This window comes from Theobroma cacao, chromosome 6 (assembly GCF_053813885.1).
Source record: "Theobroma cacao isolate CCN51 chromosome 6, ASM5381388v1, whole genome shotgun sequence".
Taxonomy (NCBI): domain Eukaryota; kingdom Viridiplantae; phylum Streptophyta; class Magnoliopsida; order Malvales; family Malvaceae; genus Theobroma; species Theobroma cacao.
In genome coordinates, this window is record NC_142644.1 from 26,472,056 (window position 1) to 26,495,897 (window position 23,842).

At 32.9% G+C, this 23,842-nt stretch overlaps 2 protein-coding genes and 1 pseudogene across 2 annotated transcripts; 1 reads left to right on the forward strand and 2 right to left on the reverse strand.

Annotated features, from left to right (window-relative positions):
* Window positions 1-702: 702 nt before the first annotated feature.
* Window positions 703-2,077, reverse strand: LOC18596348 (uncharacterized). The gene is made up of 2 exons (XM_007024764.3): window positions 1,790-2,077; window positions 703-1,424 (listed from the first exon to the last, which is right to left on the reverse strand). The coding sequence occupies exons 1-2, from the start codon at window positions 1,946-1,948 to the stop codon at window positions 948-950; spliced, it is 636 nt and encodes a 211-aa protein (XP_007024826.3). The 5' UTR covers window positions 1,949-2,077; the 3' UTR covers window positions 703-947.
* Window positions 2,078-9,601: 7,524 nt separating this feature from the next.
* On the reverse strand, window positions 9,602-10,241 carry LOC18596350 (auxin-responsive protein SAUR71 pseudogene; annotated as a pseudogene).
* A 6,780-nt stretch (window positions 10,242-17,021) lies between these two features.
* On the forward strand, window positions 17,022-20,996 carry LOC18596352 (zinc ion binding / transcription regulator). The gene is made up of 6 exons (XM_007024768.3): window positions 17,022-17,221; window positions 17,318-17,431; window positions 17,507-17,587; window positions 19,021-19,125; window positions 19,423-19,476; window positions 20,537-20,996. The coding sequence occupies exons 1-6, from the start codon at window positions 17,219-17,221 to the stop codon at window positions 20,768-20,770; spliced, it is 591 nt and encodes a 196-aa protein (XP_007024830.3). The 5' UTR covers window positions 17,022-17,218; the 3' UTR covers window positions 20,771-20,996.
* The last annotated feature ends 2,846 nt before the right edge of the window (window positions 20,997-23,842 follow it).

Consider the following 23,842-nt stretch of genomic DNA (forward strand, 5'->3'; position numbering starts at 1 on the left):
TGTCCAAAGTCGCAGCGAAGGTGACATGGAGTTTCAACAACATTTATTTTAGGGTGGTGAGACCTTTAATGTTGGATGTAGACCTGGCTCTTGCCCTTGCCTTTATGCATGCAACGATTTTTTTTTCTTTTGAAATTCCTTCAATTACTCCATTCTTTTACTTTTACTTTTACCTTTACGTGGCTATAATATGTGTTACGAAACTTAATTATTATTATTAGCCAAATCTTTATAATTAGTAGTACAACTAATTAAACCCATGTCCTTATTCTCCACTCAATTAAAAACGATAGCTACAACTATCAAGTTCGGGATAAACATGACTTTGTGTGTTCTTAATTCATGCACAGGATAACTCAAGTCTCTCACGTATACAAAGCTAAATTAAGCAAAATCCACATGAAATAAACAAAAACACTTGCTTTTTGTCATACTTATTTTGGTTAAAAGCAGAAATGCCTGTGTTATAGATATGAACTGTTACCGATCTGGATCTCCATTCAACACCACCCTACCAAAACAGGGAAAAAAAATAAAAAACAGCAGATTGTTATGTATAACAGCCCCATTTTAGCTGTGTGAAAAGCTACTACAACTGCGTTTGGGTATGTGCATTTTGTTCCTGCAATAAAAAAGGATTTCCAAGATGTATCCCAAGCATCAAGGAAGAAACAAAAATTTGAGGTATGTAATATCATAAGATGAGGAGATCTAAAGTTTCTATATATTCTCCCAAAAACACATCAAATTAATCTAACAAAAACATCTGTGATATCATTATGGTCCCCTGTACTAAAAGTAACCAGAAATCTAAACCTATATTTTTCGATTTACAAGAATCAATATATTTGCAGGACTGAAAAGTGAAGTAACTCTATATCTGTAATATAGATTATAGAGTTACAATTATCTCTGATCAATGCTCAAAAGGAGAGAAAAAAAAAAGATTAAAATGACGCATTGAGATCAATCCGAGGCTTCTTCACAGCCAAGGCAGATGGAACAATAGAATTGCAACGAGGGCACCTGGGATTCGTGTTGGAAGCTATGACATATAGCAAGCAACCAGGGCATGCAGCTGCAAACATTCCTGGTGTCGATGAAGATGTTGCAGGCAATGAAGAAGGTGGTGGTGATGATGAACGCTTCTTCATGGTTTCTTTTTCTGCTCTTTCCAGGGCGTATTTGACCTTGTCAAGAGTGCAGACACTCTGGTAACGGCTTGGGGTTGAAGACTGAAGCTTTAAGTCCAGGGAGGTGTCTTCAAAGAAGTTAACTGGAGGGAAGTTCAAGTCTTGAAACTGGGAATCTTGAAATGAATTTGGCAATTGATTCTTGCTCTTTCCGTCTGAAGAAGAAGAAGATGCTGGTGCTGATAGTGGTGACTTTGGTGAGCTGCATCTTTGTGTCTGTGCTTTTCCAGGCTGCATGGTAAGGAACAGTGTGGAATAAAAAGTGCTTAGATCATGAACTTCAGAGAAGAAAACTTCGATAAATAAGCAGGAAGGAAGATTCTAAAATGTCAAACAAACAATTAAAACCGTAGTTAAGCGAAATAAAAATCAGAAGATGTCAGATGTTTCATAAAGTAAACATTAAATTTTGAGTCAAGAACCCTCTCTGTATTAAATACTCTGTTATTCATTCAATATTCATAATGACCTGAAAAGTTTATATGGGCTGTAAAACAAATTAATTGTGAACTGAAACTACAAGAGAGTTAAAATGACATAGATGAGTTCTTGGAATTTGTTGCAGAAGAAAGAGAAGATCAATCTGAAATTTTCACCTTAAATTCGAGATCTATTTCTTTGGTTGCAGCCTTGGACAAACTTCCCAACAAATCTTTTGTAATCAAAATATCTGAATTGCCAGCATGAATCTGAGGCTGTTCTTCAATATGTCCATTCAATACCCTCACCAATGAACTACTCACATCTGCTGCCATTTCTAAGCCTTCAACCAGAGTGCCCAACAGCAAAATACAGCAAAAAAGAGGAGGGCTTCAAAGAAAGAGAAATAAGAAAAAGCAGAGGTAAAGGAAATTGAGGGCAAATGAAAGTGTTAAATTCAACTAAAAGAAAATAGAGTAGATATAAATGTCTACTTCAAGAAAGTTATGGTCCAAGTGATGAACATTAAAAATCCTTTGGACTATCCTATGAATGTGAATGATGATGGCAATGGCCAATCCTTATGATATGACAATATCAGCCTCGTGAGACTGAGTTAATTACTCTGAAGTTTTTATTGCAGTTGATAAGGATGACATAGACTTTTCAACAATCTTCAATTAATTCGTGCAGATAGGCATCAAAGAATGAAGAAAATTGGGGAGCTAGCATTAATGGCGGCATTTAATGAGTTTGTACTCTTTCGTTTAAGACCTGCCCTATGCGTGGGGAAAGGTTCAGGCTTTGCCCTTTAAAGTCATATGCAGATTTTATAGTTTTAAGACTGTCACGTGTAGGCGCATAAAGTACTCTACCATTAAACGCCTTCAATCTAGGCCATTGAATAAGGAGAGATTCATGATGCCCAAGATCCTTTTGTCAAATTCAAAGATTGGATGCTCATTTAATTCAAATGCTGATACTAATAGTTTATGTTTAGTAGCTTTGTTGGTATGAATTCCACGTCTGCAAACATTAAATTTTCTGTTTGACTACATAGGTTCAAATCAGATAAGTAGAAGGATTTTATGCCTCGGTTGATACTTAGTAAGTAATTTGTTCAAGTTTTAGGTTATGTTTGGTATAATGCTGAGAATGTAACTACTAAAAATATAATTATTGAGTATATAATTATTAAAAATATGATTATTGGAAATATAATTTTGTAACATTTAGTATAATAAAAGAAAGTAATAATTGTAGAGAATGTAATTGTTGAAAATATTACATTGTAGTGTTTAATTTGTAAGTATTTTACTGATAATGTAATGTAAATTGATAAAATTATTTTTTTTAATAAAAAATATATAAGTTGAATAAATTTATAATTTTTAAAATTTGACTTTTCAACTTTAAGTAATTAAAAAAATAAATAATAACATAACAAATAACATAATATTTTTTATATTAATTATTTAAATATTAAAAAATATAAAATTACTAAATATTTATTTTCACCTTAAATTTATAAAAATTAAAAATAAAAAAATTATGCAAAAGAAAAATCTATCCACATATAGAATATTCTATCAATAGATGATATATTATTTTAACCCTGCTTGAAGCTTTCTTTCTCTCATAATTGTGACACTCAAACACCTTTTCCTCTCAAATCTTCTTAATTCTTTAGTAAATTTTTTAGAATCTAAACAGTTTAAATGTTTGTTTATCAATTTTGGACATCAAAAACATATTTTTCTCAAAACACTTTTAATTTTTTTGAAAATTTAAATTAGAGTTTCATAAAACTCAAGGTCCAAATCGTTTCAATTTTTGAATTTGATGATGAAATTTGAGCCAAATGTGTTGGTGACGAGTTACCTTTCCTATGGACAGTGAATAGAAGTAGAAAAGACAGGAAGGAAGAAGGAGAGGAAGGACAGGAAGGAAGAAGGAGAGGAAGGATGGAAGGAAGTGAAGAAGGTAGGAAAGAGAAAAGAAAATTCGGAGAGGTCAGGGTGGGAGATAAAAATTTTTTTATTTTCCATTTGCAGAGAAAAAGTAACTTTCCCTTTAAGAGAGAAGGGATTGCAATCACATTGCTGATAAATTATTTTTCTATCCTCAAAACATTAACCAAACACTATAATATATTTCCTTGTTATTTAATTATTGCGAATGTCCCTCACTTGCAGCCTACCAAACACCACCTTATTAGTTTAGATCAAGCACTAAAATACCAAAATGGTTTAAACTTTAATAATGAGAATTCAACATGTTAACAATCTCATCAGTTTCTGGATTTCATTGACCATTGTCAGCTTAGTGTTACTAATATTGAACTTTCTCCAAAGAATTTTAAGTAAGCCGAGGAATTTTCTGTGTGGCTCTTATGGACCGACAGCACGTACAGCCATAAGTCAAACAAGGGAACACTTTGATCTAAGTTTTACTCTAGTGGGCTCTGAAGAATGGAGAGCCTCAGGCCGAATAAGTGGGCATCAATTTTTCTGCTCCATCGGGACTTGGGCGGATAAAGTAGACAAAATACGAACCCAGTATTCATGCCAGTCACCAGGAGCAGGGCATTGTCAGTGGGCTCTCAGAAAGTCAGAAAAAGTGGGCCACCTTTTGAATGTCAGTATCATGGGCTTTCGTACCAGGTGATCTCTCTTTCCTTCCTTTTTCTTTTCGTCCTGCCTGTGGGTCACGCTTAGAATCGGGAAGTTCAAAAGAGCTGTTGGTTGGGTGGTTTAGCAAAGTACTCCACGTAAATCCATTGGAATTCTAATATCACTTTCCTTTTGAACATTAAAAATATCAGTTTTAGATCTTATTCGATTGTATTTTTATATAATAACAATTATTTATTTTAAAAATTAACAAATTCAGTTTCATTTGAATTGTGAATATTAAAAGACATAAATTAATTAAAAAAATAATACAAAATCAAATTTGAATCTAATTGTATCTAATCTGTCGTTGATATAGTTTTTAAAATTTGAAAGAGATTTGAATTAACTTTTAGCTACCTTCTAATTATATGTAATAACAATACCAAATAGACAAATTTGACTTTTTTTATTTATATTTTATTTTTTAATACAAATTTGATTTATTGAGAGAATCGTGGATCGATGATCACCGGTGTGATGATAGAAAATATACAAAGCATGTATGATTGTAATCGTTTGCGTCGGTTAGAACTTTATGCAAAATTCATCATATCATTGTTAGTGATCTACAATTTGACAGCTAAAATAAGTACGTTAAGGTGCACCGTTCACACCAGGACAATTTCGTGGAACCATGAAATTGAAGCTGTTAAAGCGTTGGTTTGCCCAAAGACCAAAAAAAAAAAAAAAAAAAAACACAGGCGTGAATCGCCTGTAATCTACAGTAACTTGTTGGAGGAGCTAGTCAAACTGGAGTTACACGTGCACCTCAACTGCACACCAAATATTGGGATAAGTAGGCATATTAATCATTCCATCAAAGAAATAATATAGCTTAAATAATCAGATTAAGCTATACTGATAGAACAAACGAAACTTCCTTCGAGTCGGTTCTTCAAGTTAATTATTACTGTAAAGAAAAAGCATATAGCTGAATATGACTGGAATATATTTCCTGCAAGAAATTAATCAATGTAGGAAGCATCTGACCAACTCAAGGATCTGCAATGGAGTTCAACGGACCGTACAGCTGACTCTATAAATTACTCAACCAATCAGCCGATCTGCTTATAGCTTCTTATGGATTATAAACAAAGACAATGCAGCATCGGGTTTTATAATAAGGAATAGCAGCATATATATATATATATGATTAAAAAGAAAAAAATATGCTCAGGCAATTGTCGCGACGGAGAGCTTCTTACAGACGACTAAATATGCAGGGTGCAGACAAAGAAAAGGAGGGTGAATCTGTCCCTAAAGGGTATGTCCCAGTCATGGTTGGGACGGGGAAGGATAGTGCAAAGTTTTTGATCCACATCGATATATTCAAAAATGATTACTTTGCTGGATTGCTTGAGATTGTTGCTGAAGAGGTTGGCTATGAAAACCCCGGCATCCTTAGAATCCCATGCGATGCAGATTGTTTCAGAAACTTACTCAACGAGATTTCCAGGGTCAACTAGTGTTACAAGCATACAACTATTTTTTTTTTAAATTCTTTTCCTCTTGATCATTGTTCGCATTGTTGCTATTACTTTGCAGTGCTTTTATAGTTCAAGCATTAATAAATGAAATACTTGAGATTATTTTTTTTTTTGCAAAATGCTTTTATTTATTAAATTAACTTCACAATTCCTGCCCAAGTAGCAGAAAAAAGCTGCAGCACAACAAATTAACGGTACAAATATTTGAAATGCAATGAATTTTTATGAAACTCCGAGGAAGCGTTACGTATTCCACGTCTGCCAAATTGATCGTCTCTGTCGTTGGCCAACAGGGTCTCTCATTTAAATCCAAGCATCTTAGTTTTATCTTCAGTTCAACAATATGTAAGCAAGTTTCAAAAACTACCAGAAGGGGGGGCATAATGCAATCCGATTTTCATCATAAAAACATAGACAGACAGTTGGGCAGAGTAATATATATCCAGATAGTGTTGATATTATTGCAAAATCAGCAACCTAGTTACATTTCCTTGCCCATTAACAGCATCAAATAATCTGACCCTTCCTCAGAGGAGAGGAGAGCATGTTTTATCTTTTGGGTCTTTATTTTATTTGGGCTGAACCCACTAAGGAGTTGCGGCCTCTTAACTATTTGGGCTGATGTTTTATGGACCAGTGCCCTTCATGTTCTTTTATTTGTTTTTCCTTTGTTCATAAATTACATTCTATTTGTGAAAATATTCCTATATGCATCAATTGATCAAAAAATTGCGATGTCATAGAATTAGGCAAAGAATTTTGATTTTTTCAAGTGTTTTTTTAATGATTCAGTGACAGCAATACGTTTTAAGTTTTTCATTAGTTTTTTATTTTATTTTTTAGATCACATGAACCTCCCACCGACTGTCCACATGCAAGCAAAACACAAGTATGCTCTCCAGTGTGAAACAGAAGTTGAATTTTTAAGAATATTGCTATTTAGATTAATTTTTTTTAGTTTGAAGCAATGGTCAAATTTGATATAGTATTAAGATTCTTATATAAAGTCAATGATCCTTTCTAGCAGCTCAGTTTTTAAGATAATTAATCATCAAACTATTTCTTTAATATAGCATTGAATTAAAGGTCTCAGATTCCAATATCTTAAAAACGTTTTCTTTTTGTTGATTTCTTAACCCAATGTTTCCCTTCTTTTGCCTTTATTTGTGTCAGTTGAATTTTACAATACTTTATTGATCTTTCTTTAATTCGAAACTCAAGAGTAAAATTCATTAATTATTATTAATCAAAATATACTATGAGTCTATATTTTTAATTTAAAAAATATACTTATTAAGTGCATGAAAAATCTTTATTTATAAGTTCAAAAGTTTTTTAATGTAGGATCTATAGAGGAGAGAGAGTTGCTTACCTCAATTTTAGTATCTTATGAGAAGTCTCACATCAGAAATTTTTTTGATAAATTTAGTTACTATTTGTGATGGGTCTATACTCACAATCCAAAAAATATGTCTAATAAGTAAAGAAAAACTTTTATTTATAAGTTTGATGTTTATTTTATCTCTTTTCAGTACGATATTCATAACACATAAATAAATAGTTAATAAGTTAATAGAAAGGGTCTAACGTCAAGGGTTTTTTTTTTAACCAACACATGAAAATTAGACTATTTCTTATTAACTTAAAATTATGAAATCATTGATGATTGATCACTCAATTATATGTTCAATTTGCATAGATATTTTAGCTGCAATGTCAAGCTAGAAAACTTATTTGTTTTCCTCATTCGTACCACGGAAAATGCACGTTGTAACGAATTGTTAAGGCGCAATGAATAAACCCCGAAAAAACCACATGAAAAGACTTTCACTTCCCGAAAAGAAGTAAAGGAGGGCAAGGATGAGACAGCCAACTCAAAACCGTCGCACGTGCCAAAACCCGAAAGGAATTAAATTAGTTGAACCACAATGGAAACGCTTTCATGAAAATGGTGAGTGCTGTGTCGACCACAGCATTTACTGTGCCAAAGCTATTCCCTGCTGTTGTGTATTCCATTTCACATGCTTTCGGGAAGGACGCCAATGTTTGTCCAATTTAATAAACCATAGTTTTTTTTATTTAAATCGTACAGCTTCACCGTCGTACGGAGGAAAGCACGTAACGTACGGAGCATTAACGTCAACATCTACGAAGAAACAGAGTACTGCTTCAAATATAAAAATGTCGGACAATGTTTTACTTACTTGACTTCTGGCCATTTTTGTAGGTGAACCACCAAAATAAAAATGGGAAGAAGTCGCACTGATAAGGCTAGATAACAACTTGCACTCAAATTAACATTCGTATTTGGTTTTGTGAATAAACTAGTTAAATTTGATTGTTAAGTGTCCACATTTTAAGTGAAAATGTAATTTAATATCATGATTAAAACAAAATTAAATTATATAAAAAAATAATATTTAATGTAATTCGATATTCATTATTTATATTTATAGACGAGAATAAAAATTCCATTATACATGTAAAAGTTATACGAAAAAGTAAATTCAAACGTCAAAATATATGTGTATTTGGGTAATTTAATGTTTTTTCATTTCTATTTGCTTTCTTGTAACTCTTTGAAATTCTCACATATTTGTAAAGATCTACCACTTAATCACCAGGAATCTTTATTTACAAATAATTCTTAACTATTAAGTATAGTTATTTTTTAAATAAACTCAGTCGCAAAATAATTTTAAATCAATAAATTCAATTAAAATCTGTGTTAAATATCCAACAGTAAATAAAATATCAAACAAGATATAAAATTAAAACCATAAATCTATTTTAAATCACAAAAGTAGATATAAAACTATAAAACGATAGTTACAATTGTAATTTTTAACTGCAATTGTAATGTAAAGCCAGAAAGAAAGGGATTAGTGGGCAATTTTTTGTGTATGTGTTTTCCTTTTGTCATCATCAATCACGGGTAACAAAGGAGAAGCAAAATACTATAATTAAAGCTACAAAAATATTTTAAGAAATTACCAAAACTATATGACATTGAGAATTGTTTAAATTTAATCACCTTTGCACATATAGATCTTCCGTTCATTTATTTAAAGTAGTATTGTACAACTTTGGGCTGCAAAGGCAAGGAGGAACGCAATATGTGTGGAATAAAAAAAAAAAAAAAACCATGGAATGCCGTACGATGCCGATTAAGAAATTCCGTACGGTGGCAGTTGTAATTGAGTATGGAGACCGTACAGTCGCATTGTGCCTTTCTGAAATCAAAACCAAGCATCCGGCAACAAATGGAACTGGGGGCTTTCCCAATTCAGCCGAAAAGAAGGAAATGAGTAATTAAACAGAACTGGGGCTGCCTTTAAAAAAAAAAAAAAAACAGAACTGGGGCTTGCTATTGCGAATGGAGTAGAGGGAACCGAGACTTATAATCATTAAATGAAGTTTTGACGAAATTAAGAGTTGTTTTGTAAATACTACTAGCATGTTTAGCGTGAGTAAATTATCTAGCAATGAGCTGTAATTGGGAAAAGAAATGGAATATTAAAAACAATAAGAGTAGAAAAAGGGTATTTTCTCGCATGGATACCAGCACAATCCTCTCAAATTAAAAAAAAAAAAAGAAATGCTTTTCTGTGGAAACACTATGTTTGGTCCCAATATTTAAGAACAAATTCATCCAGATTGTCGAAGCAAATAAATTAAAATTAGCATGGAATAATTAAGAGCTTCTTTTTATTTATAATAATCTAATTTCACAAAAAAAAAAAAAGAAGCAGTTTAATTAAGTACTTAAAAAAAAAAAGCCAAGGTCCTACTTTCGTTTTGCTGCTTTTGAAACAAGTAACTGCTATTTTACAGCACCAAAGCCTGCTTTTTCCATCATCACATTATATACAAACGACAACGAGATATCTCACCTAACAAGAAATATCGTAAGAAGAAAGGGAAAAAAACATTCTTTCTTTTTGTTTTTTCATTTTTTTCCCCTACATATTTTTCTTATCTAACTAAACCAGTTCATCAAGACTGGAAGGTTCTTGGCCTTGCCTGAGAGATTCAAGAACACGTTCGAAGACAACATCGTTAATGGGGATCCTCAACACTCCCCTTTGCTCGTACCCGTACTCTTGGGCTGATCTGTTCAGCAACTCCACGAAGATTGGGTGCCGCAGCATCTCGGCACTGATGATGAACCTCCGCCCCTGATCAATCCCCACGTATACCGGGAAATGCCCTTGCGGTACGTCCGATCTTAGCTTGGTGGGTTCCACCGGATCAGGCGGCTCAGATCGGAGTACTGAGTATTGGGTCGAGTGATTCACCTTAACTCGTGATAGTCTCCGCATCAGTTTCTTCATAACCTTAGACAAGAAAAAAGGAAAAACGAAGAAGAAGAAGGAGAAGAAGAAGAAAGTTGAGAAGCAAAACGAGAGTGTTTTATAGAGAGATTAGAATAAAAGAGTCTTATGGTACAAACAAGAGTACTTGAAAAGTACATAAAAGAGATAGAACGAGAGAGAAACGAATCAATAATATTTAGGTTTGGTCTATGCGTTTTTTTTAAGAGAAAGTGATCGATGGCCACATATCCCACATGCATGATCTCATGTCATGAAACTAAATATACAATACGGTGCTTCTTAAAAATGGGAAAATTACATGTGGGGTTCTTACTCCAAGTGCGTAAATTAATTAGGGAAGGGAATGGGAAAGTTTTAGGCATTTAGCCACGAATATGAATGTCGTAAGAGCGTAAGCATTAATTAATATATCTCATTGGGTCCACATTGCATGCCAAAATGTAATTTTAAAGGACAACCCCAATTGGTTTCGTGAAATTTGAGTTTGTTAATCATAGCATGTGGATTTCGTTGTTACGTGCAAAAGATCATGTCCATTTCTTATAAGTTATAGGATCAACCACCCCTTTTTTAGTTTCATTCACTTCATCATCATCATTATCATCATCATGTTGATTTTTAAAATTCAAAAATACTATGCTCAAAGTGTTTGTCTCTATCCGATATTTTGAAAACTAATGTATTTTTCTTCCTTTTTGAATGTAATGTAAACCTATGCTTGAGTGCCATCTCTAAGCGGATAGCTAATGAGCTTTGCCTTTTTAATGTGATAAGTTTGGAATCTTTTCTTGTAATTGTTCTGAGTGATTCAAACTAGAAATCTATTCTTTAATGGGAAAAGTGAGTGCCCATCCTAATTTTGCATGCTATATCATAATATAATCTTTATGGAACTAATTAACACATTTTCTACCTATACATGCATCTAGCTTGACGAGAGAATCAATTTTCGTTTTCTACATATTTTTAATATTTTCTCCACTTGACACGATATATGCTAAATATTAATTATATATTCAATTATAATTTTATACATTAAAGACAAAATACGAAATTTTACACATGTCTACTAAATTAAGTATACATTAATTTTTGAACTATTTGTAAAATTCTTAAAATTCACTTTTAAATAAATGCATTAGAAATACAATGATGCATACACAACATTTATGACCTTCTACAAAGAAAATAAAGCTTAATTATCCAACTATGGTAAAAAGAAGATTTACAAGCAACATTGATCAGTTGACAAATTAGACTAATTATACAGTTGATCTTATATGATGTGTGCTTTGTGGTTTTGTCCCTAACTTGAGTTTACTATACCGAATGAATACATTCACGTAATTTGACCAAAAAAAAAAAAGCACGTACGTCATACTTAGGGCATTTAGACGTGTAGAGCAATGCCATGGAAGCTGCTCCCCACCGCACTATCTCGGCAGGTTTAAACGGCTTTTACTCAAGGCAAAATAGCAATTGTGATGATTGATGGATGAGAAATTGAGAAATAATAATAAATAAATAAATGAAAAGGTAAGGAGAAAAGGGGAACGTTGATTGCGTGATTATGGGTCTCTTTCTTCCGTAGTCCGTTTCAGTACAAATTCCGTGAACAGAGCTTGTCTTCTTTTATGCTTGTGTGGCAGTGTCGTTTTCTACTCAAAAGTGTTGCAGTATGTGTTATTTATTTTTGCTTTGCTTTGAATTCAATCAACCTACCAAGTACCAACGCTTTCTTAATAAATCCAAGGTTCCACCTAATTTTGTTGATGTCATTAGATGTAATCACTAAGCAGCCAGTTAAGAACCTACTCCTCAAACCTGTTTTGCCAGAAATTAATCACTTTTTTTTTTAAAAGTAAGGATGAAAATTTTATTTCCCAAAAAAAAAAAAGAGGGATAAGTATATCCCCTTCCATCTTTGCAAAGGACCCGCAGCAACAACAAAAACCTTGCGGGGAGCAAAATGCTGTACATCATTGTCAAGAGAACCACTAACCTATATGAGATTTACACAAGCTCATTACAAGTTAAGAGCAGTTGCCAAAATATTAACCCTCGAACGGGTCCACCAACATGACAGGGTAAGATATTAGCTCAGACAAGGACCCATGAAAGAAAAGCAAAAGGACAAGGATAAAGCTTTCATGATAGGAAATACCTCCAGGCAGGAAAGCGGCCGAGAAAAAGGAGCTCAGATGGTGAGTGCAGCCTCCAGTTCCTGTTCAACAACTTGGGATGACCTGTTATCACAAATTCAAAGAAAGTTCTCTGGTTTGAGAATGCCTTCTTTGGTCAGGGAATCAGCCTCGTCATTTGCCGTGTGCAATATGTGTTTAATCTCTCATTCACTAATTTTACTAAAAATAATAAGAGTTTGGATTACCAACAGTCTCAACCTCCATGGCACACCACTAGGAGAAGTGATCCATTCGACGACATTTCTGTTATCAAATTCAATAAGCAGAGGGTGAGAGATGCACCACCTAGAGGTAGCATAAATGAGGGCGGCTTCCCTTACTGTCATCAAATCAGTCTTGTTAAAATTACATTTGCCAACAGATTTGGAGAAGAGAACTAGTACATCCTCGTGCCCATTTCATAGGATACCATCAATCCTTGAGTCACCAGGGCAACCTCTTGAGGCACTGTCTGTGTTAAATTTTAGTCTTCCGTAAGTGGTTTGGTCCATCCCATCTTTTCCTTGGCGTTCTTATTCTTCGCAGGAGTAGTTCCCTCGCTTGAGAGCCCAGCAAGATCACCAATAGAGCCATTATGATTTGGCCATTTTGCATTCACCCAATATGCAACTCTAAGCTTCAGAAGTTCAAAGATTTGTTTCTCATCCCAAATTTTGCCGATGAAGAGAATGTCATTTCTTGTAGTCCAGATGGCCCATGTGATGGCATACCAAGCCATTCTCCATATTTGCCTATTGCCAAGAGAGTTGGCCATTTCCAGCCAGGAAATGAAGCAAATCAGAGGGTCTTTATGGGCAACTTAAGAGCACATTTCATAAGGCTTCCCACTACTGCCACAGGTGCCAAGGTTTACCACAGAAGAAGAAAACATGGTTCCCCGTTTCTGTTTGGTGTCTACATAGAAGATAGGTTGCTGCTTCAACAACAATAATGCCCCTACGAACTAGGTTGTCCTTAACAGCCAATCTTCCTTAAAGAATCTGCTAGCAGAAAACCTTAATTTTAAAAGGGGCAAGACCAATCTAGACGTGGTTCCAATGCTTAGCCGAGGTAGAAATATGTATGAGCACTTTCCGGCAAAAGGAATTAGGGGAATAGGTGCCATTAGGCCTATGCTTCCAAATAAGCTATTTTGAAAATCTCTATGTAGGGCCTGCTCATTGATCAAGTTGCGGAAGCTAACCCATTGATCATTTGCCCATCCAAAGATAATTCTTGCGAAGCGCAATGTTCCATCTCCATTTATTATCAATCCTGTTGCGAAATTCATCAATATTTCCATCTTTATTGGCTGCTAACGCTTAGATTCTAGGAAAGTCGCACTTGAGAATAAAACTATCAACCCATTCGTCATTCTAGAAACTAATATGACAACCGTTACTCAAGGACAACCTCATGCCTCCCACAACATAAGAGCTGAACTCACAAGAACCATAAAGAGGGTTGGTGAAATTTTTCCACAGGCTTGAGGCTTTACTCCGGTTACCTTGCTCAAGAATAATTTTATTTTGATCCAGACTAGATTTTGCAGCAACAACTCTCCTCCATAAGTTTTTCTGGTTTGCCATCATAGCGCCATAGCCACTTGTTAAGAAGGGTTTTGTTTTTCAATCCGAGATCCGCAAGCCCCAGTCCCCAAAGGTCGCAAAAATTACATATATAATCCCAGCTAATATGGTGAAGTTTGCAAACAAGAATTGGACCACCTCATAGGTACCTTTTGAAAATTTTTTCAATCGCTGTCTTGATTTTTACCGGCATCTGAAACAATGACATATGGAAGAGAGGCAGATTACTCAATACAGATTTGAGAAGTGTGATACGCCCGCCCATCAAAAGAGTTTTAGCCTTCCAAGAGGAGAGCTTACCTTCCATTTTTCTAACAATTGGCTAACAAACACTAGTAGAACCCAAGACAGCTCCCAACGGTAGTCCGAGATAAGTTCCCAACTGAGTACAAACTCTACAATTAATCATACCAGCCCAAGAGTTCACAAGATTCAAGTCAATCTCAACACTGTAGAGATGACTCTTCTAGAAGTTAATTTTCAAACCAGAAACCACCTGAAAACATCTCAGCAACCATTTAACATTTAATAGAAAAGCAAGGCTAGGCTTACAGAAAATTATCGTATCATTAGCATATTGGAGATGGGAAACAAAGACTCCAGTAGAACCAGTTTCAACCCCTCTAATAAGCTACTTATTGACAGCCTTGAACATGAGTGCACTAAAGGTTTCAACAACCAGGTTAAAAGGCATCGACAACAATGGACAACCTTGCCTAAGTACCCTCCTCATGTGTCAGAAATGAATCACCATAACTTGAAAATAAAAGGGACTTATTTAATTAAAGTTTGGAAATAAGGAATGATTTATTTGTTTTAGTATGAGCCCAAGAGGATCAACTCTCTCCTTAAAAGACAAAAAAATGCCTTCTTAAAGGGAGAACATGATGAGTTGTTAGAGTTCACTGCTCATCACATTATTAGTCATAAAGTTTGAAGTTATCATTTCCTTTATTAATAAGTAAAGAAATAAATTCACATTAATAAAGCTAATAATAAAGAGATTGGAAAGGTCAAGCAACGTGAGCATAGCTTTAATTATAGGTACATGACTTGTTTTAAAGTTTTTTGGTGTAAAATTGTTAGACCTTTCAATAAAAATAGTGTTTATACTCTATAATTCTTGATATGATATTGGGGAGTTAAAAATAACATTCAAAACTACCTTACTCAATGCAAAAAAAAAAAAATCTACAGTTATGAAACATTAATTTTAAGAATTTAGAAAGTAAATAATTCTAACAAATAGCTACATTTAAAAATGTGTCAGTAGTTGATTTACACCAAATATGTAAAAAAAGAATATTTCTCTAATTATGTGTCATCAAAAATGAAAAAACATAATATTAAAAAAATTCTTATAATATTATGAAAAATTTAAATAAGTAATTTTTTTATTATGTTCAATTAAATTTTTATATTTTTTTAAAAAATGTATACTTTTATTTTGAATCAAATAAATTTTTATAATTAACGATTAACTAGTTGTCATTAATTAAAATAACACTTGTTATTTGTGTAAGTGTCAATATAGGCTTACTCGGTCCAAAATATTATGGACGGGAAAAATATAGACTGAGTTGGGCCAACTCATTTTTTACATGAGCGACTAAAACCCCAGCTTAGCGCACCCCTTGTTAACCCATGGATTGAGTTGGGCTAGACCACTTCTTATTTTTCTTCAAAAAAGTAAATTTATTTTTATAATTCTATCTAACAAACTCTCTATTAATAAAATTATTTCATGATTTAATCCATATATTGAAAAATAAAAATATATTAAAAATAAATAAATCACCAAATATTAATAAGTAAATAAATTACATAAAAAATAAATAATGTTTCAATCTTTAACACAAATTATAATCCCATCAATATAAGTATATAACCAAATAAATAAAAACTTCAAGATTCATTTACATCCTCCTTAATCCTCATCCTTAAGTAAAATATTTGAATCTTGTTTAGATGGTAATGATGTCTCAAGATCTAAATCATTATCATCTAATATTCATTACCATAAAAGAAAAAGAGATAGTGAGTTTCAATCTTAACTAAAATTATTAATTTGACAAGTAAAAATTAAGGACACTGAAATATATAAAATAAATAATACAATTAAGAGCTAAATTATTAATTTTATATAACTAAATACATAAAATTATTACATTAACTAAAATTATTAGTTTTTTTTCCTTTTGGCCCATAGAGTTGGTGCTCATCAACTCGAGATAACCCATTGATCAGATGGGCTGACTCATTTAGACCCAGTTTTAATATGAGTCTAAATTTTCATACCCCAACTTACCCCACTTTTAATAAAAAAATGAGTCGACTCAATGAGTCAGGCCCATTTTGAAAGGACTAGTTATTTGTATGTCACATGGCATTGATGTGATATACTAAAATGTTATAATGACAATTGATGTGGCATTTCACATTTCATGCTAATGCCACATAAACTTAATCAACTATCAGTTATAATAATTTATTTGATTCAAAATAAAAATACAAAAATTTAATTGAATCTACCAGTATATAGAACTTATTTAAATTTTCTTAAATAATTTAAGGACTTTAGATAAATAATAAAATATTTATCTTTAAGTCACTTGTCATGATTTTTGTTTATATTTTTTCTTTTCAAAAATGATTTATGTAAGTAAACCAATTAATTCCAAACATATATGTTAATGGCCAAAAACGTTTTAAGGTTATGATCCAACCAAACCAATAAATCCAATTCCAGATGAATTTAAGCAAAATGAGTACTTAGAACGATTTAGTAGGTCATGTTAATAAAAAAAAAAGACATTCATGAATATTTACTATTCATGTAATATTGTACATATTTTAAAATTTTTTAATAAAATTTATTTTTTGTTTAAAAAATTTTCAATCAAACTTTTTAGCACGAAATTTGTAATTTTTTTTAAAAAATATCAGGATAATTTAGAATCATTAGACTGAGCATCCATGTCAATGGACGGGCTTTACTTACCGGGCCACCAATTACAAGCCCGTAATTTTATGCCGAAGTTGGCCAGCCATGGCCCACGATCCGTCAAGAAGGCGGTGTTATGATCGTAGGTCATTTTCTTAATTTAAGTAGCCGAAGTATAAACTGAACTGATCGCGTGAATCCGACGTTTCAAAACAAAAAAGGGAAGAAGACAGCGAAAGGTTTTCCGCCTTTGAAGTGTGTTCTGTCCAGTGTTTTACCCTCGCTCTTTCATCTAGAAAAGAAAAAAAAAAAGTAAAACTCTCTTGCCCAGTTCTCCAAAACCCCGGAGGCGGCACTGCTGTTCTTGCCGTCAAGCTCCACTCTCAAAACATGGTATGATAATCTTTTCTTGCTTCCTCTTATTTTAGTTTTAGTAATTTCTTTTGTTGAAAACTATAAAGTTTTGATCGTTGTTTGATTAATTCTTAGGTGGAGAAGAACGCGGGAGCTCTGTCTTTTAACGTGGGCACAAATGGAGTCTTGCGTAAACGTAAGTCGCTTTCTGAATCTGATGGTGATCTATCTGATATCGATGACGCTGAGGTGCGTACCTCACGAAATTCTTGTTTTCTTTTTGGTTTTTTTTTTTAAATTTAATTAATCCTAACTGCATTGTAGATTACCGGATATCTTAACAACAACACAGAGATGCTTTTCAAGAAGATGGTTTGGGAAGCTATGAATAAAGATTATCGAAAGGTATTTTATTTTCTTCTCTCCTCTTTCTCTTTGTTTGTGTTTGATTTTTCTAAACTATTATGTGAATGTCTTTAAGTTTATACTACAGTTTTTAAGAACTCGAAGAAAGAGAGGAACAAGTTATAGAGGAAAAACGAAACTGATTGTTTCCTGCTTGTTTGAATAATTGGAGATTAGGGGATGAGATATCCTAATAACTAGTTTCAATGTCGCTTCGTGTTCTAGATGTTTTAGCAAATAAGTTAGCAGAGTGAGCCTTGAAGGTAGATGCAGGTCTTTCAGCTGAGAATTATCAATGAAGCTTGTCAGCAGAGGTGCTGAAGGTATTTATTGTTTTTCCTTAATAGTTTAGTTCAAAAAAAAAAAAAAAAAAAGAGAATTCTTAGCCAGTTTAACTTTAGGTGACTTTAGTTGTAAAATATTTCTTTGCATATCGTAGTTCTTGCATATTGCCTGAGTTAGAAGCATATTAATTTAATAAGTAATCTTTATTTTCTGAGTGAAGTTATGAGCTAGTGGAGTTATACAATTTTTTTTTTTGATAAGCTGGAGTTATACAAATTGGTTAGAGAGTTACTGCAATTTTTATCAGAAAATTCTAAATTGGTTAGTAGATCGCTAGAAGAGGATCCGTTGGAACTAGAATGTGAGTTCTTGTATGCCCTTTCTTACCTTTAAAAGATATTTCCTGGTTAATATAAGTAAGATATGCGAATGATGATAAACCTTAATTAAGGAGTGGAAGAGATATAATGAGGGATGAATGAGAAGAGGTAGTTCTCTGTTCTCTCTGTCTTTGCAGTTGCACATTGTTGTTTTGGAAAATAGAATGTTGCTGTATGTGCTAAACTGCACAAAGTCCAAGTGGTCATGCTAACAGCTAATGCTTCAAGTCTACCATTGGAGTCCCATGCTAGAACTGCTTTCCACTTGGTGTCATATTTTTTTTTGCATGCATATAACAACTTGCACATGCCTTTATTTATCACGTGTCTATCAACATTTCGTAGTTCTATTTGTTCATACATTTTGTTTGTCTGAATTGATGTTAGAACTTGCATTTACCTATACTTTTATTATCTATCACTTTCTTGGAGTCCTAGACCATGCATTTGGTTTGTCTTTCATTCAAATTTGTGATGTACGGTAATGAATCTAGGCAGTGGTTTTAGCTTGAACTGTACAATCACTTCATCAAACACTGGAAACTTGTGTCACAAGTTTTGCTTGTTACTTTATTATCTCTGATGCTCTCTTAAAGTTCATGGCTAATATCTTTAGTTAATCCTGATCATCATCATGTCTTTGGTTAAGGATTATGAGGGCATCTGTATACTGGTGCCAAGAAATTTAAAAACTGGATTAGCTACTGATTCTATTTTGGCCTCAACTTATTCAAATTCTCCAATATCTTATATATATTTTTTTGTCAGCAAAAACAAAAAAAGCCTACTACGGGAAAGAAATCTACTTCTGCTAAGAAAGCTGTTGCTAGCAGGATGGAAAAAAGAAAGGAAGAGGGAAAGGAGAACAAAAAGGTAAGTATAGAGCAAGTTGTTGGCTATACCAAGTGTCCCTCGCATGTAACAGATCCCTTGTTGAAGTTCCATTTATTTACAGATGAGTGCTAACTAATGTCATGGCATGCTTTCTTGCAACACCGTAGAAAATTTCGCTAGTAATCTTATGAATTTTTTACATTTCATATCCTTGCCTTGCTGAGATGCTTCTTTATATTGTTAAAGTTCTCTTTAAGTTTTCTTCCAGAGTAATTATTTGTGGTCCTTTTTTTTTTTTTTTTGGCATATTGATGTGGATTTTTTCCTCCTTTGTAGAGGCTGAGTTCAAAAATCAACTATGATGCATTGGAGAAGCTAAGTGATGAACCTGTACTCTCTCTCTCTCTCTCTCTATATATATATATATATATATATGGTATATTATATTATAGTAATTTATGATAGAAATAGCTTGCATATAATGCTTTAATTGAACACAAATTGAACACAAATTGTTGCTGTTATTCAACATATTTACGCAAATTTTCTCTGAATATTTGCACATCTGTACTCTCTTGATTAATATCTGATAGATTGTTTTGTATTTCTTCTTTGAAGAGAACCTCTAATCAAGCAGGAAAGAAATAGTAGTAGAAATGTTCACATACATGATCTTATGCTCATATGCTTTCACCAGATCATGCAGTTGTCAATAATCGTTTTAGAATTCAAATATCTTGTGAATCCATGGTTTGTTAACACAAATATTAGGTTGTATGAAGCTTGTCAAAAAAGTGGGTGGTAGGTTTCATTCGATACTAAAGCATGAGGAACTTTCAGAAATTAGTGCAAAGAAAATGTCTGATTGTGTGATATCTGATGGTATTCTTCTTGATTTCATCACAAATACTACAAACGCATCAGCTATATTTAGTGTGAGAAACTTTACAAATCGTATATTGATATTGACATTGCCAATGTAATGAAGAGGTTAAGATGGGTTTCTAGTTGGATCTTACATTTGTATTTGTACTTGGTCTGCTTAAGTATTTGTAGGGATGACTTGCTGTTGAACAACATACTACTCTAAGACAAATTTACTTACAAGTATCTTTATAGTTTGTATTAACATATCAGTTTCATATTTCAACTGTCAGTAACCATTGGCTTTTGATCTCCTTGCATTTGTCTAACTAGTTAGAGAAAGATTTGGACTTTCATCTTCTTTTCATCTTAAATGTGCTACATTTTGCTTTTGATTGGGAAATGACAGACATAAGACCATGACAGTTTACCTAAGAGCAGATATTATGTTGATACCTAAAAGACAAAAATAGTAGAAGTGTAAAAATCAAACTATAGACCAACCATCTCTTTGAGATAATCCAAAATTTAATTAGAAAGTTTTACACCTGGATTTTGTGGATGTACTTAATTGATTTTCTTATAGGAAGAAGTTGCTGAAAAGACTAAGAAGAATAGTATAGACTCGCACTGGAGCAATCAAATTGACACACAGCAGTCCAGAGGAACATCAGGAACATCGGGTTTGGAAATATGTGGTTTTGAGGAAGACATTTTCAGTGATGAGGTTGAGCCTGAAAATTCTAATCTATACTCCTATGGAGATGGGGAAGAGGATGGATATGGCTATAGGGAAGATTATGACTATGAAGAATTTTGATGGTAAAGTTCTTTTGTCGATATTCTATTGTTGTTAAGTTTCTAGGCATGCTTTTAGGTCACAATTATGTGATGAAATTTTGCATAGTTAGCTGCTATTGCTGCAACAGTTTTGCAACTTGTGAAAATACATGATGCAACTTATTGCTCCAAATAATGGAGTTATTTTGTAAGACAACTTTTTATTAAACGTCGGTATGATATTCATATTTATGTCTTATAATCCACATTTATAACTCAAAAGATATGTTTGTTAAGTGAAGAAGAACTTTTATTTATAAGTTTAAGATTTATCTTATCTTTTACTGATATGAAATTCTTGATATTTTATTTCACTCAATCATGCAATATTCTTATTACATTGATTCTTTCACTTATAAAAAAGAAATATTGATTTTGATTTGAGTTTATTTCGATATTAGTATCTCTCATAAATCTTATATAAGTGAAGAGTTGAGTAGATTTTCTTACGAGTTACATTTTTAATGTAAAAAACATTTAGTGAAGGAAGATTATTTATAAATTTAAAATCTATTCCATCTAATATTAGTATGAAATTTATAATAAAAGCATGAATCATTTGGGATATAAGCATGAGTCATTGGGGCAAGTTTGTGACTCCTGTAAAGGCGAATAGTCGCACTTGTAACTTGTGAGTGTTCAAGGTGCGTTAGCATGACGTGCCTAATATAACAAATGAAAGGATGAAAAATGGATATTTTGATTGTGGTTTTGGATCCACAGGAAGTGGCGGTCCAAAGAATTTTGAATGCGCAAGATGATGTACGTAGGTTTTTCCCTATTGGGTGGATGGAATCGGATCATAGAATCATATCCTGGGCCTTAGTCAAACCAAGCCATCCACGTGCAGCGGCTTAACTTTGCGACCATGATCACACCCTGCAGAAGTGACATTTCCTTGTCCGCTCATACTGAAAGATGGCCTTTTGGCTGTGGCCCTCACAGATCTAGCTTTTTCTGCCGATGTTTCTATCTTTGGTTTACTGGCTTAATCTCAAAGGCTTACACGAATCAGTTCTCTTCATAAATGAGATCAGAAAGTAAGACACATTTCTTTCGTCTCTGAGGTCCCACAGAGAAGAAAATGTAGTACAGCTTGGGTTACCATGTTTGAATTACAAAAATAAATAAAGTGCTAAATGGCGTTTGGTTTTAACTTTTAACATTTTTCAAGTGGTTAGGTAAAAAAGTATGAAGGAATGCCAGGATATTCCCCTTGCCTAGGAGCAGGGTATCTTCAAGCGTAAATTACCAACAAAGATTGATTCAAATTAGTTAATTCATTTATTTTATTTTTATTGATATTATTCAAAATAAGTGAAAATATTGCATGTTCATGCGTAGTTGGAAAATTGGAAAAAGTCTCTTGGATGTAGACTTTTATTGATTATGGATAAGAAGCAAGCAAATTCGTGCCGCGTGTTTCTAGACTGTGCCGCGTGGAGGCAGTTTGTGAATGTGGAGTAGAAATATTCTATTGGTGGGAAATAGCAGCCAAAATGGAGGCCGTGGGAACAGTGGTTCTCTTCTCCTGTGTTCTCATCTATTTAGGTGGCCAGTCGTATTTCCTGACCCCTTGACTTTGATATTTTGCAGCTTTCATGTGTTGATGTAATAAAAACGTTTTTAGTACGTCAACTAGTTCCTTAAGGTTTTAGTCCCTACATCCTCGTGGTTCGCGGAGAGCAGCCATTGGACTGGATTTGTCATAAAACTGAGATTCTTTCCTCGGACAGCAGTCACTTTATTTACATCTTGATTCCCTTCTCCTCTGACCGCCCGTTCTGGTTCATGGAAAAATGTATATCGGTAGATAATAGGATTTCATGTTGGAGCTCCAAATATATGTACTCGGCTCGGATCGAATCAGAGACGGTTCATTAAAATCAAAGATTTAAAGTAAAACATTTAAATTAAAATTTTTACTAAACTTAAAAAATATTTATTAAAATTTTATTCTTTTAATTTTTTTAAAATATAAAATTTCTAATTAAAATTTTATAATCAAGTTTTTTAATTTTTTTAATGAATAATATAGTCAATACGTCTATTTTTTTTTTTTTAAGTGGCACCCACCACAATTGAGTCAATTTATTCTGAATACAAATGGGTTGTTAAGTCCAGTTCAGAATGTGCTTTCGCTGGTGAGCTCATATTTAATAGTGGCGAAGAATGGATTGATGGATCTGTGTCAAACATTGGCATGACTGATAGTTTGATGGCGAAACTCTGGGGTATTAGAGAAGGCTTATTTTTGACAAAATCAATGGACCTAACCCAAGTTGTAATTAAACTTGATGCAGCGTTGGTAGTTCACTTTCTGAAGAAAGGGGTTGAAGCTGCTCACCCTTACTATACATTGATTCAAGATGTGATTGCTATAACACAGGGAGGATGAATCATAAAAGTTTGACATATACTTAGAGAAGGGAATAAATGTGTTGATTTCCTTGCAAATTTAGCCCAAAATTGTAAATTTAGGACTATGGTGTTAACCAATCCGCCTTTGGACCTTCTTCCTCTTCTAGAAAATGATAAGCTAGGATTATCTTGTATAAAAATGTAAGATCTTTTTAGCCTACATGATATGTATAAAAATAAAAACTTTTTACTATTAAATAAAAAATTAAAAATACTTTCATTTATCTTAAGTTGTTCAAATCTACTTCAAAGTGAAAAAATTATTTGTTCTAATATATATAAAAAGTAATCAATTCTAAATGATTTTTCAAGAGATCTTGTTATTTCATTAAAAACATTCTCATCAAATTGATTTTTTGTATGAATGATACGTGTATTACAAAATTTAAGTTTTATATTCATTTTTGATGTAATTTTTTTTATAAAAAATCATAGTGGATGCAAATTCACTTTTTAATTGTTGAGAATTATTATTATTGTAGGAATTGAAAAATAAAAAATTAAAATTTATTTGATATATAATTAGAGAAGTTAAAAAATATATCATTTTATTAATTATTTATTTTTAATGAAAAATGAGATAAATAATTAAAAATTAATAAGATGCGAAAATGAGAGAATATATATATAT